Genomic DNA, 12,921 nt, shown 5'->3' on the forward strand with positions numbered 1-12,921 from the left:
GGCTAGTTACTTCACTTCTCTGGGCCTCAGTTACCTCATCTGTAAAATGGGGATGAAGACTGTGAGCCCCACATGGGACCACCTGATCACCTTGTAACCTCCCCAGTGCTTAGAACAGTGCTTAGTAAGCGCTTAATATATGCCATCATTATCATTATTGTTCATTTTGAACCAGTGCAGGATAACAGACACAGTGAGAAGTGATCCACATTATTATTACATGATGACAAACTCCAAACTCTGTTATGATTAAAAAAAATAAGTATATCAGGGTCACTGTTAATAGTTCTGCCAAATCACTTGACCCCCTGGCCAGCAGGAGCCAAAGAGAGCAGCTGAATGCTGGGCATTATCAGGAAAGGTACAGAAAATAAGAGACAGAGTTTTGCCACTACATAAAACTATGCACGCCCACACCTGGGAATACGGTGGACATACTGCGGGCAGTTGTGGGTGACAGACTGAGGAAAATATACACAGCACTTGTGTATATTTGCACAAATTACTCTATTTTATTAATGAGGTGCATATATCTATGATTCTATTTAGATGGTATCGACACCTGTCTACTTGTTTTGTTTTGTTGTCTGTCTCCCCCTTCTAGACTGTGAGCCCGTTGTTGGGTAGGGACCATTTCTACATTAGTACAGTGCTCTGCACACAGTAAGCGCTCAATAAGTACGACTGAATGAATGAAAAATATAATAGAGCTTCTGAAAAGGAAACAGAGACAGGATAACTACACATGCTCAGAGGAATCGAGAAGCTTCCTTATGTGGATAGATGGCAAGGGTTAGGGCTTCTTAGCATGGGAAGATGCAGGCTGAGAGAGGATGTGATTGAAATCTACAAAATCCTGTTGGGTGTGGATAGGACAAATATGGATAATTACACACAAATCCCCATAACACCTGGATGAGGAGATACCCAAATAAGCTCTAAGGAGATAGATTCTAAGCAAGCAAAACTCTTCTTTACACAAAGTGTGAAAAGCATGGGGAATGCTTTATTCATTCAACTGTATTTGAGTGCTTACTCTGTGCAGAGCACTATACTAAGCACCAATTAGTTGGGTAGAATGAAAATATAACTAGGTTTGAGAAAAGTTGGGATAAATGTGTGAATGAGCAGTCCATAATGAATTACTAGAAGAAAGTTTGGAGTGTAGAGGAGCAGAGAAAGGTAGATTAGATGGTGCATTCCTGATCACAATCTCCAAGCATATTTGCTTGTTACAGTCAAGACTCAGTAATTACATTTCTCTTGTTTTTTTCAATCAGTGTTATCTAGGAGCTCTATTTAATATCAATTGACAAGAGATAATCACCAAAAATAAAAGGTTTTGACCCATAGTCAGCTGGTTAGCATTGGAACAATACTCATTGCCCAGCGCTTAGAACAGCGCTTTGTAGTAAGTGCTTAACAAATACCATCATCATCACCTTGGAACCTCCACAGCACTTAGAACAGTGCTTTGCACATAGTAAGAGCTTAATAAATGCCATTATCATTATTATTATTATTGTAAGCTCCCCAGCGCTTAGAACAGTGCTTTGCAATTAGTAAGTGCTTAATAAATGACATTATTATTATTATTATTATTGCATGACAACTTCATTGGCAGTACATCAAATTCCTTATCATTAGATTTTAGGTACTCAGAAAGCTCTCCCTTTTCTACCTAACCTTGTTTGTCCCCCACTACAACTCAGTTTGCACACTTGGCGCTTCTAACACCAAACCTATGCACTGGGCCTCAGTCTTGTCTCTTTCAACCCTGACACCTTGCTCACATGTTCCCTCTGTTCTGGAACTCCCTATCCCTCCATATTCAACAGCCCATCACTCCCCACAACTTCAAAGCTCTACTAAAATTATATCTCCCCCAAGAAACCTTCTCGAACTTTTTTTTTTAATGGAATTTGTTAAGCGCTTACTATATGCCAGGCACTATACTAAATGTTGGGGTAGATACAAGCTTATCAGGTTGAACACAGTCCCTGTCCAGCATGGGGCTCACAGTCAATCCCCATTTTCCAGATTTAATTCATTCATTCAATCGTATTTATTGAACGCTCACTGTGTGCACAGCACTGTACTAAGCGCTTGGGAAGTACAAGCTGGCAACATATAGAGATGGTCCCTACCCAACAACGGGCTCACAGTCTAGAAGGGGGAGACAGACAACAAAACAAAACATGTGGACGAGTGTCAAGTCATCAGAATAAATAGAAATAAAGCCAGATGCACATCATTAACAGAATAAATAGAATAGTAGATATGTACAAGATCCATCTCATCAATCAATCAATCATATTTATTGAGCGCTTACTGTGTGCAGAGCACTGTACTAAGCGCTTGGGAAGTACAAGTTGGCAACATATAGAGACAGTCCCTACCCTACAGTGGGCTCACAGTCTAGAAGCATCCCTGAAGAGAGATAATAATAATGAAGACACAGCTCTTTGGACACATAAATAATTTAAGATGAAATGAATGTATATATTAAATAAAGGAGATTTTTACAATGAACTAGAGTACTAAATCTCAGATAGGGCAAGTTAAGTACTATGAGGTAACAGGCCCAGAGAAGTTAAGTGACTTGCCTAAGGTCGCCACCTTATTCGCCCTCCCTTCTGCATCACCTATGCATTTGGGTTTGTACCCCTTACACACTAAGATTCATCAGCATTTAGGAACATATACTAATAATATCGCACTTCCCTAACTGTAATTTAAAGTCTGCCTTCCCCAGTAGATTGTAAGCTCCTTGAGGGCAGGGATCATGTCTGATCTCTACTGTACTCAGAAGTACAGTAGAAATGTACTATATTAATAGTACTATTACAGAAATAGTACATTTTTGCTACTGAGAAGCAGCGTGGCTCAGTGGAACGAGCCCGGGCTTTGGAGTCAGAGGTCATGGGTTCAAATCCCTGCTCCGCCGCTTGTCAGCTGTGTGACTCTGGGCAAGTCACAACTTCTCTGTGCCTCAGTTCCCTCATCCGTAAAATGGGAATTAAAACTGTGAGCCCCCCATGGAATAACCTGATCACCTTGTAACCTCCCCAGTGCTTAGAACAGTGCTTTGTGCATAGTAAGTGCTTAATACATGCCATTATTATTATTATTATTACTGTATTGTATTCTCCCAAATGCTTAATACAATGTTTTGCACACAGTAAGTGCTCAAATACCATTGATTGAGAAAAGGAGGAGTCCTAAGTAGCTGCTGGATAGTGAACTAAAAGGGGACAAATAAAAACAGGGAAGTTAGAATAAATGCTTTAAAATCAGTTTCCAGAAATATGGAGAACCTGGATAAGTTTTACTAATGTAAAATCTATTCCAAGTACTGTAGTTCAGAGAGGATAATAGTTTCTTTAAAGAAATTAAGGCAACCACAGCTCATTTCAAATTGTTCTTCCATTCCTTCTCATAGATTGAAAATTGGTTCATTTTAATTGGTTGTGTGACTCAGAATCCAGAAGGAAACCTAATGTAATACATTTCAAATGCGCAAGGTGTAGCTTCCTGAGGTACAATTTAGAAAACAATCAATGAAATTTCATTAATAATGATTTGTATTTATGAGGCATTCATCTAATGTTCCAACGCAGTAATATGAAGCCTCTCTAATGCTTTCTCTTATTAAATCCATACTGAAAAGGATTTTGAGTGTATGTGTAATCAAGAAGCAATGTGAGAATTAATGAGTATAACTTTAACAAAATCAATTGTTGGGCCTTTTCAAGGATCAGAGGCATCAAGCTTTCACTCACAATAGACGAGCATAAGCTCCTGTCCTAATTGATATATACAACTGAGTTTCTTCAATTTCTGGAAAAAAAATGCTGCTAGATTTTCAATAAAATCTCCTACTGGAACAGGTGAGAAAAATGACAAAAACAACTTTCAGAGTCAATTTCCCATTCCTTTTTTTTAGGTATTTCGACATGGTGATAGAAGTCCCATCGAAACATTTCCTATGGATCCTCACAAGGAGTCTGCTTGGCCACAGGGATTTGGACAGCTTACTCCGGTCAGTGGAACTGAGTGTTTTCTAAGACTGCTCCCCATCTATTCATTTTCTTCTCTTTGCTATATTAAAGTATAAGAGCTCCAGATTCTTTGGGTAATATTGAACAACCCTCAGTGTGAACGCTCAAATTAAAGCAAGTAATCACTGTAGTTTAATAAAACCCCCAAAGCAAGTACTGACTAGTAGATTTGTGTTAAACAACTAAGACCTAGTCTTCAAATTTCTAAAATGGATCAACTAAGGTAGAAAAGAAGAATATATTTGATCTTGCTGAGTTTGTGTGTTGCCTCATTCATTCAATGAGGCATTCATTCATTCACGGTCTTTTAGACTGTGAGCCCACTGTTGGGTAGGGACTGTCTCTATATGTTGCCAACTTGTACTTCCCAAGCGCTTAGTACAGTGCTCTGCACACAGTAAGCGCTCAATAAATATGATTGATGATGATGATAGAAGGGGGAAGTTAGTTCTGACGAAGATAATCAAGCTCTTTGATGGGCATGCTAGAGTTCTTCTCTTTCCAAAAAGAAACCAATGCCTTTTTCTTAGTCGTTATTCACAAATAGTTCAGCACACTGAAAGTTGTGACCTCACACAGTCCATAGCAAAAAAACTCTTCTATTTTTTTAATTTTTCTTCTATTTTCCTTGTTTTCTTTATGTTCCATCACATCTTGTTTGGAATCCCTTGGGACTATCATAATTGGCTCTCAGGAATTCCTAGAGAAATGAATAGGAAGTACGGGAGGATAAGGAGAGAGAAGAGGGTGAAGAAAAGTAGATGAGGAGGGGAAAAAGACAGCAAGAGAGAGAATTTTGAAGGTAATATTCCACTCTATACCAATGGTTTTCTGACATTCACTCTTACTGATGTTTTCCCAGGTTGGCATGGAACAGCAGTATGAGCTTGGACAGTTTTTACATAAAACATACTCACACTTCCTGAATGATTCTTATTACCGGAATCAGGTAAGAGTTGGAGCAGGGTGATTTTGGGGAGGTAAGGAGAGGGGAGAGTTTTTCCTTTCAGACTTTGCTTTGCACTGAGTCATCAATTTGTTACTCCTTTTCCCACTGCAGCAAGAGATTATAAATGGTGAAAAACACCTTACATTTTTTTTATGCTGATAGGCACTTATAATGTACAGAGCACTCTACTAAGAGCTGGGGGAAAGTGGTGAACAGTGGGTTCACCATCTAGAAGTGGGGACACTAATGCCGGATACCCAGGAAAAGAAGTTTAATTGGGAATGTAAAAGAACTCCACTTTCCTTGTAGATTGCTAACTGTATGTTTCTCACATAGTTAAGTAGCAAAATTTAAGAATGCACAATTAACTTATAAATGAACTCAGGTTAAGAGGACAACATTGTGTTGATGGAGGAGAAGAGCCTGTGAGTTGTGAAAAGCAGCATGCCCAAGAGAAGCAGCACGGGCTAGTGGAAAGAGCGTGAGTTTAGGACTCAGGACAATTGCTGTGTAGTGAACCTCTGGTAGTGAATTTGTAAAAGATCTGAAGACTGCATTTTTTCCTCTTTATTTTGTTGAACGTTGAATTTGTAGTTTAGCAGTTGCTTTGTATTTCACTGTTGTTCTTCTAGGTGCCTGTATGCCCCTCCTTAGATTGGGAGCCCCATGTGGGATTGGGACAGTGTCAATTACAATTTACCTCATAATTACTCCTTGGGTTAGCACAGTGCTAAAGACATAGAAAATTCTTAATATGGTAGCTAACTATGAAAGAATAACATTGTTTCTCTAGTATCTGAAATTGCCAAGGCCCCTTCCACAAGGGCTTAACTTGTATAACTTACACACACTGGGTGACTCTCGCACCATATATGTGAGATCATTCTGAATTCCTAAGAAGCTTTCGATAAATTCCAGGTATTTTGACTTCTCCCTTCGTATGAGCTCACTGAATAAAATCACTATAGGAACCCCTAGTGCACTCTGTGCTACACCCTCAATTTCTCAGAAGAACGTGAGCCCACTGAATTGGCAACTGGTTTTTATTTTCCTCTGAGGCCAGAGTTGTCTCAGTGGTACTTGCCATGAAGACGCCTTCTAACAATCTCTGTGGGTTTTTATTCTCCAGGTTTATGTTCGCAGCACAGATATTGACCGGACCTTGATGAGTGCCATGGCCAATCTTGCTGGTCTCTTTCCACCCAAGGGAACCAGTGTTTGGAATCCCCAAATCCCCTGGCAACCCATTCCAGTCCACACAGTGCCAGTGTCTGAAGATCAGGTCAGTAATAATAATAATAATAATAATAATAATAATGGCATTTATTAAGCGTTTACTATGTGCAAAGCACTGTTCTAAGTGCTGGGGAGGCTACAAAGTGATCAGGTTGTCCCACGGGGGCTCACAGTCAATCCCCACTTTACAAATGAGCTAACTGAAGCACAGAGTTACACAGCTGACAATTGGCGGAGCCAGGATTTGAACCCATAACCACTGACTCCAAAGCCCGGGCTCTTTCCACTAAGCCATGCAGGGAACTTGCTGGTGGACTATCCAAAGGAAGAGTGATTTTTCTGCCAACAGAGGTCAAATCTTCTAGACCGTGAGCCTGTTGTCGGGTAGGGACCATCTCTATATGTTGCCCACTTGTACTTCCCAAGCGCTTAGTACAGTGCTCTGCACACAGTAAGCGCTCAATAAATATGATTGAATGAATGAAAATCCATTGCCTGACCTCCACAAAACACAAGCCACCTGTGGAGGCACAGGAATAAACCCACCTTAACCAATTATCTTGAGTTTTCTCCATCGGCAGTTTGAAAGAAATAAGAAGCTGGTCCATTTGGTTACTCCTCTTTCACTCTAGGAGTTTTTAGAAGTGATTCTTTTTTCTGAATGCTTAAACAGAAACTTTTCGTTTCTAACAGCAGCATATCCTTGGGCCGAAGTAGCAGTAACTATATAATGCAAGTCATTTTTGTCACTTTATGGTTTCCATATTACAAAGCATTTGATTACTAAACTGCACTTTTTGAAAAGCTACAAATTACTGCAATAATACAACTCTTTGGCTGTTAGTGTTGTAACACTCAGGACTGACTGTCATCTTTTATCCCGTCACAATGACAGGACCGGAACGTAAATACCATTGCATAATTTTCGATCACTGACGCACCCTACAACTCTCAGTTATTCGGGTTAGATTATCCAGGGGGTGGCTTTGGGCAGTTTTGTCCAACAGCGAGCAATGGATTAAATAATGCTTCCAGCCTTATAATTTGATTAGCTAAATACATGCTAAATGCAGACGTGTGAAAACATATTCATCTACTAAACTACTTTTCCAAAAGTAAATGTTTCAATCAGTTCGGATGAAAGTGTAAGTCTATTCATTATTTGTACCAATCAGTTTTCCCAGCTGAGGCTGGGCATGTGACTCTATCCTTCCTAGCTTTTTCTTACCATCATACAGTTTAGCATCTCTTCCTGCCTAATGAATGTTTTATTCTCTTCAACCAGTTGCTGTACCTTCCTTTTCTAAAATGCCCTCGTTTTAAAGAACTTCTGAAGGAAACTTTGGAGACAGAGGATTTCCAGAAGAGGCTCAAACCCTACAAGGTGAAAAAAAAAAATCACTTGATTTGTTCATGTTTTCATCACTGTCACCTATAGCACTTTTTAAGAGGCATTTCCCAAGGCTTGCTAATGGTTGCTGCTTAAAAATCACAGAATGCAGGTAAGTTCAGAACCCAACATGTCGAAGGTTTTATGCCAAACCAATCAGAAAAACAGTACTTAGAGAAATTTCAATGTCCTTGAAATATATCAATATCCAACTCTACACTATAAATACCTACTGTCCCCTTCTCTGCCCTTCCCTTGTCATGAGCTGGTGTAAACTTCTCCAATCCCATACACCTCCCTCCCCAGGGGCCCTAAAGCCTGGGATTATTTCTGAACCTGACCAAGCCCCATTCTCTCGTATTCACCAGAGATTTAGTGATTGAGTTTTGGAAAACACTCTCAGTGAACCATTTTTTTTCCTATCACCAAATGGCACCTCCTCCCATTGGCCTTTAGACTGTTTATCATTAGTCTGTCGTCATTTTCCCTTGTAAAGCTACACAGTTTAGGAGGAAGGGCTATACACCACGGGGAGGTGGAGCATTAGTATAATGAGACTGGAGCGATTAGGACACCATGTTGAAGAAAAGGAGACTGAAGGGGGCACAATTAAACCAAATCATAATAATGATGATGGCATTTGTTAAGTGCTTACTATGTGTGAAGCACTGTTCTAAGCGCTGGGGGGGATCCAAGGTGATCAGGTTATAATAATAATAATGATGATAGCATTTATTAAGTGCTTACTATCATCATCATCATCAATCATTTATTGAGCACTTACTATGTGCAGAGCACTGTACTAAGCGCTTGGGAAGTACAAATTGGCAATATATAGAGACAGTCCCTACCCAACAGTGGGCTCACAGTCTAAAAGGGAGACAGAGAACAAAACCAAACATACTAACAAAATAAAATAGAATAGATATGTACAAGTAAAATAAATAAATAAATAAATAGAGTACTAAATATGTACAAACATATATACATATATACAGGTGTTTTGGGGTAGGGAAGCACTGCTCTAAGCACCGGGGAGGTTACAAGGTGATCAGGTTGCCCCATGGGGGGCTCACAGTCTTAATCCCCATTTTACAGATGAGGTAACTGAGGCACAGAGAAGTGAAGTGACTTGCCCAGAGTCACACAGCTGGAAATTGGTGGAGCCAGGATTTGAACCCTTAATCTCTGACTCCAAAGCCCGGGCTCTTTCCACCGAGCCATGCTGCTTCTCTACAGTGACAAAGGGAAGGCAGGGTGGATGCCCCAAACACCCCATGGGATGCTGCCCAGACCCCCACTTAGGTTGTCCCATATGGGGCTCACAGTCTTAATCCCCATTTCCAGATTAGGTAACTAAGGCTCAGAAGTTAAGTGACTTGCCCAAGGTCACACAGCAGACATGTGGCAGAGCTGGGATTCGAACCCACGACCTCTGACTCCCAAGCCCGTGCTCTTTCCACTGAGCCACGCTGCTTCTCAATCATGAAAATTGTTGGCTAGGGGAACCACCCAACTGTTATTACCAAATCCCGAAACACCGGAGCATGGAGGTGCTAGATTCAAAACAAAAGAGAACACTTCTCACACAGTGGTAATATATGTCCATATAGAATTCATCACTACAGAAGTTTTACAAGAAGAAAATAACAGTACATTCGAGTAGAATTTGGATACATTCATTCTCAAAAGGCTCTTTGGGTTTATTGGAGGAAAAATGTTACTCTGTCCATCTCTAGCCACGAGGATGGGGATCAGCATATTTGTTTTATCCCTTAAGCATTTGATATTCACCACACTCTCAGCCTAGAGTACTTTTGTACATATCCTTACATTCTGCCATTTCCCCTGTCTCCACTTCTAAACTTTAAGCTCCTTGTGGGCAGGGATCATGTCTACCAACTCTGTTGTATCAAACTTTCCCAAGAGCATAGGACTGCATTCTACACACAGTAAGTGCCCAATAAATACTCTTGATTGATAGGATAGGTGATTATCACTTTGCTCCACTCAACATCTGGAAGTTCCATTATCTCCAAAAGGGTTTGCCTCAAATGGAAAACTGGACTGATTGGACCACTGCTCTGACTCAGGCACTTCTTATGCCTTATGTATGCATCTGATCAGCGCTAAGAACAGTGCTCAGCACTTAATAACAATAATAATAATGATGGCATTTGTTAAAAACACTTACTATATGCCGAGCACTGTTCTAAGCGCTGGGGGTGGATACAAGGTGATCAGGTTGTCCCACGTGGGGCTCACAGTTTTAATCCCCATTTTACAGATGAGGTAACAGGCCCAGAGAAGTGAAGTGACTTGCCCAAAGTCACACAGCTGACAAGTGGCAGAGCCAGGATTAAAACTTATGACCTCTGGCTCCCAAGCCCGCGCTCTTTCCACTGAGCCAGCATTTAGAACAGTGCTTGGCACATAGTAAGTGCTTAACAAGTACCATAATTATCATCATCATCATCATCATCTTAGGCTGTGTAGGACTCAATTTAAGAAGAATATGGAACTTATTAAACAAGTTGGCTCCCTATATAGGTAATTGCATCCCATTCCTCCCTCCTCCCCCTCTCCATCCCCCCCACCTTACCTTCTTCCCTTCCCCACAGCACCTGTATATATGTTTGTATGTATTTATTACTCTATTTATTTTACTTGTACATATCTATTCTATTTATTTTGTTAATATGTTCTGTTTTGTTCTCTGTCTCCCCCTTCTAGACTGTGAGCCCACTGTTGGGTAGGGACCGTCTCTATATGTTACCAACTTGTACTTCCCAAGTGCTTAGTACAGTGCTCTGCACACAGTAAGCGCTCAATAAATACGATTGATGGATTGATTCCTAAGGACGAATGGAATAAAAATTAATATACTACTCTAAGCCAACTGGGGAGAGCACCATATCTGAGCCAACTTTCTTCCTTGAAATTAAAATAATTTCCACTACCAAGCCAGGACCCTTTTTTAAAATACACTAGGTGACTTAGTTGTCCAAGCTTGAATTCCTCTTAACCTCATATGCTATTCATTCATTCAATCGTATTTATTGAGTGCTTACTGTGTGCGGAGCACTGTACTAATCAATCATATTTATTGAGCGCTTACTGTGTGCAGAGCACTGTACTAAGCGCTTGGGAAGCACAAGTTGGCAACATACAGAGACGGTCCCTACCCAACAGTGGGCTCACAGTCTAGAAGGGGGAGACAGACAACAAAACCAAACATATTAACAAAATAAATAGTTTGAATATGCTAGTGCACCTCATATAGCAAAATGCATTCAGGCAACACAACTCATTCACTATCTGTTGTCTGGTAATGATAGTAATATATGGCCTTTCAAAGAAGATTGGCATACTTTACACAAATTAGGCTCCCCCTGCCTAATTTGACAAGAGGAATCCACTAATGTGTACCGCTCGTAACAATCTGCCTTGGTAATTTAGCACACACTAAAGCTTCACTGATTTGTTGCTGAACTGTCATTTCCAAGCGCTTTGTACAGTGCTCTGCACACAGTAGGCGCTCAATAAATACGATTGACTGAATGACCCTCCTTCAGTGTGCATGGAGATCAAAGCAGCAGCATGGCCTAATGAAAAGAGTATGGGTCTGGGACATAGAGGACCTGGTGTCTAATCCCAGCCTGAGGATTTGCCTCTATTTGCCTGTGTGACCTTGAGCAAGTCATTTCACCGTCTGTCTCCTCATTTGCTCCACGGGACAGGGACTGTATCCTTAATTAACTTGTATCGACCCCAGCACTTAGAACAGTGCCTGACACTTAAGTACTTGATTATTATTGTTATTGTTTTTAATCAGGACTCACCTGCACCCACATAATAATAGTCTGTGCCTCAGTTACCTCATCTTAGCAAATACCATCATTATTATTATTATCATTATTATTATTATTACCTCGTTTAATGGGGATTAAAACTGTGAGCCCCACGTGGGACAACCTGATCACCTTGTAACCTCCCCAGCTCTTAGAACAGTGCTTTGCACATAGTAAGCGCTTAATAAATACCATCATTATTATTATTATTTATTAAGCAGTATAAATGTATTTATTAACTATACCAGGCACCACAGTAGATACCAGATGATCAGTTCGTACACAGTCCCTGTCCTACATAGGACTCACAGTTTAAGTAGGAGGGCGAACAGCTACTGAATCCCCATTTTACAGTTGAGGAAACTGAGGCTCAGGGAGTTGAAGAGACTTCTCCAAGGTCATGCACCAGGCAAGAGGCGGAACTGAAATTAAAACCCAGGTCCTCTGACTCCAAAGCCCATGCTCTTCCTTTTAGACTGTGAGCCCACTGTTGGGTAGGGACCGTCTCTATATGTTGCCAACTTGTACTTCCCAAGCACTTAGTACAGTGCTCTGCACACAGAAAGCACTCAATAAATACGATTGATTGATTGATTGATTGATTCCCACTAAGCCAAGCTGAAAACCTAGAGAAATGTCTTTTTCACCCTACCCCGCGCCCAAAGGCAGATCTGAGATATCCTGGGGATGCTAATGCTAAACCAAACTGATCCTGGTCCCCTAAGTTTCTCCAGTTCCGAATCCTCCTCGGTCTAGATTTGCCTTCCCCAGAGTTTGATTGGAATTGATCAGAACTCCAGGGAGGACCTGGGGGGGGGGTGGAGTTTCAAACTGTAACCCCTACTAGGAGTGTGAAAAAGTGGTGCAATCACTTGAATCTCATTTATTTAACATATACATTCATTTTATCTTAGATTATTTATGTGTCCAAAGAGCTCTGTCTTCATTATTATTACCTGTCTTCAGGGATGCTGATGAGGTGATAATAATAATAATAATGATGGTATTTGCTAAGCGCTTACTATGTGCAAAGCACTGTTCTAAGCGCTGGGGAGATTACAAGGTTGTCCCACGGGGGGCTCACAGTCTTAATCCCCATTTTCCAGATGAGGCAACGGAGGCACAGAGAAGTGAAGTGACTTGCCCAAAGTCACACAGCTGACAATTGGCGGAGCCGGGATTTGAACCCGTGACCTCTGACTTCAAAGCCTGGGCTCTTTCCACTGAGCCACGCTGCTTCTCTGTTGTACATATCTACTATTCTATTTATTCTGTTAATGGTGTGCATCTAGCTTTATTTCTGTTTATTCTGATGACTTGACACCTGTCCACATGTTTTGTTTTTTGTCTGTCTCCCCCTTCTAGACTGTGAGCCTGTTGTTGGGTAGGGACCGTCTCTATACGTTGCCGACTTGTACTTCGCACAAGTGCTTA

The 12,921-nt window shown here is 40.8% G+C and overlaps 2 protein-coding genes across 3 annotated transcripts in view; one reads left to right on the plus strand and one right to left on the minus strand.

The window, feature by feature from the left end:
* CPNE4 (copine 4) overlaps window positions 1-12,921 on the minus strand; it is a 526,299-nt gene that overhangs the window by 501,967 nt on the left and 11,411 nt on the right. The gene's annotated exons all lie outside the window — the stretch shown is intronic.
* The window catches only part of ACP3 (acid phosphatase 3), a 55,007-nt gene that overhangs the window by 17,818 nt on the left and 24,268 nt on the right, over window positions 1-12,921 (plus strand). Inside the window, exons 3-6 of the mRNA XM_038762629.1 lie at window positions 3,947-4,042; window positions 4,924-5,010; window positions 6,140-6,292; window positions 7,532-7,630. Coding sequence (XP_038618557.1) covers window positions 3,947-4,042; window positions 4,924-5,010; window positions 6,140-6,292; window positions 7,532-7,630 — 435 coding nt within the window. The remainder of the gene's footprint in view (window positions 1-3,946; window positions 4,043-4,923; window positions 5,011-6,139; window positions 6,293-7,531; window positions 7,631-12,921) is intronic.

Source organism: Tachyglossus aculeatus, chromosome 2, assembly GCF_015852505.1.
Source record: "Tachyglossus aculeatus isolate mTacAcu1 chromosome 2, mTacAcu1.pri, whole genome shotgun sequence".
Taxonomy (NCBI): domain Eukaryota; kingdom Metazoa; phylum Chordata; class Mammalia; order Monotremata; family Tachyglossidae; genus Tachyglossus; species Tachyglossus aculeatus.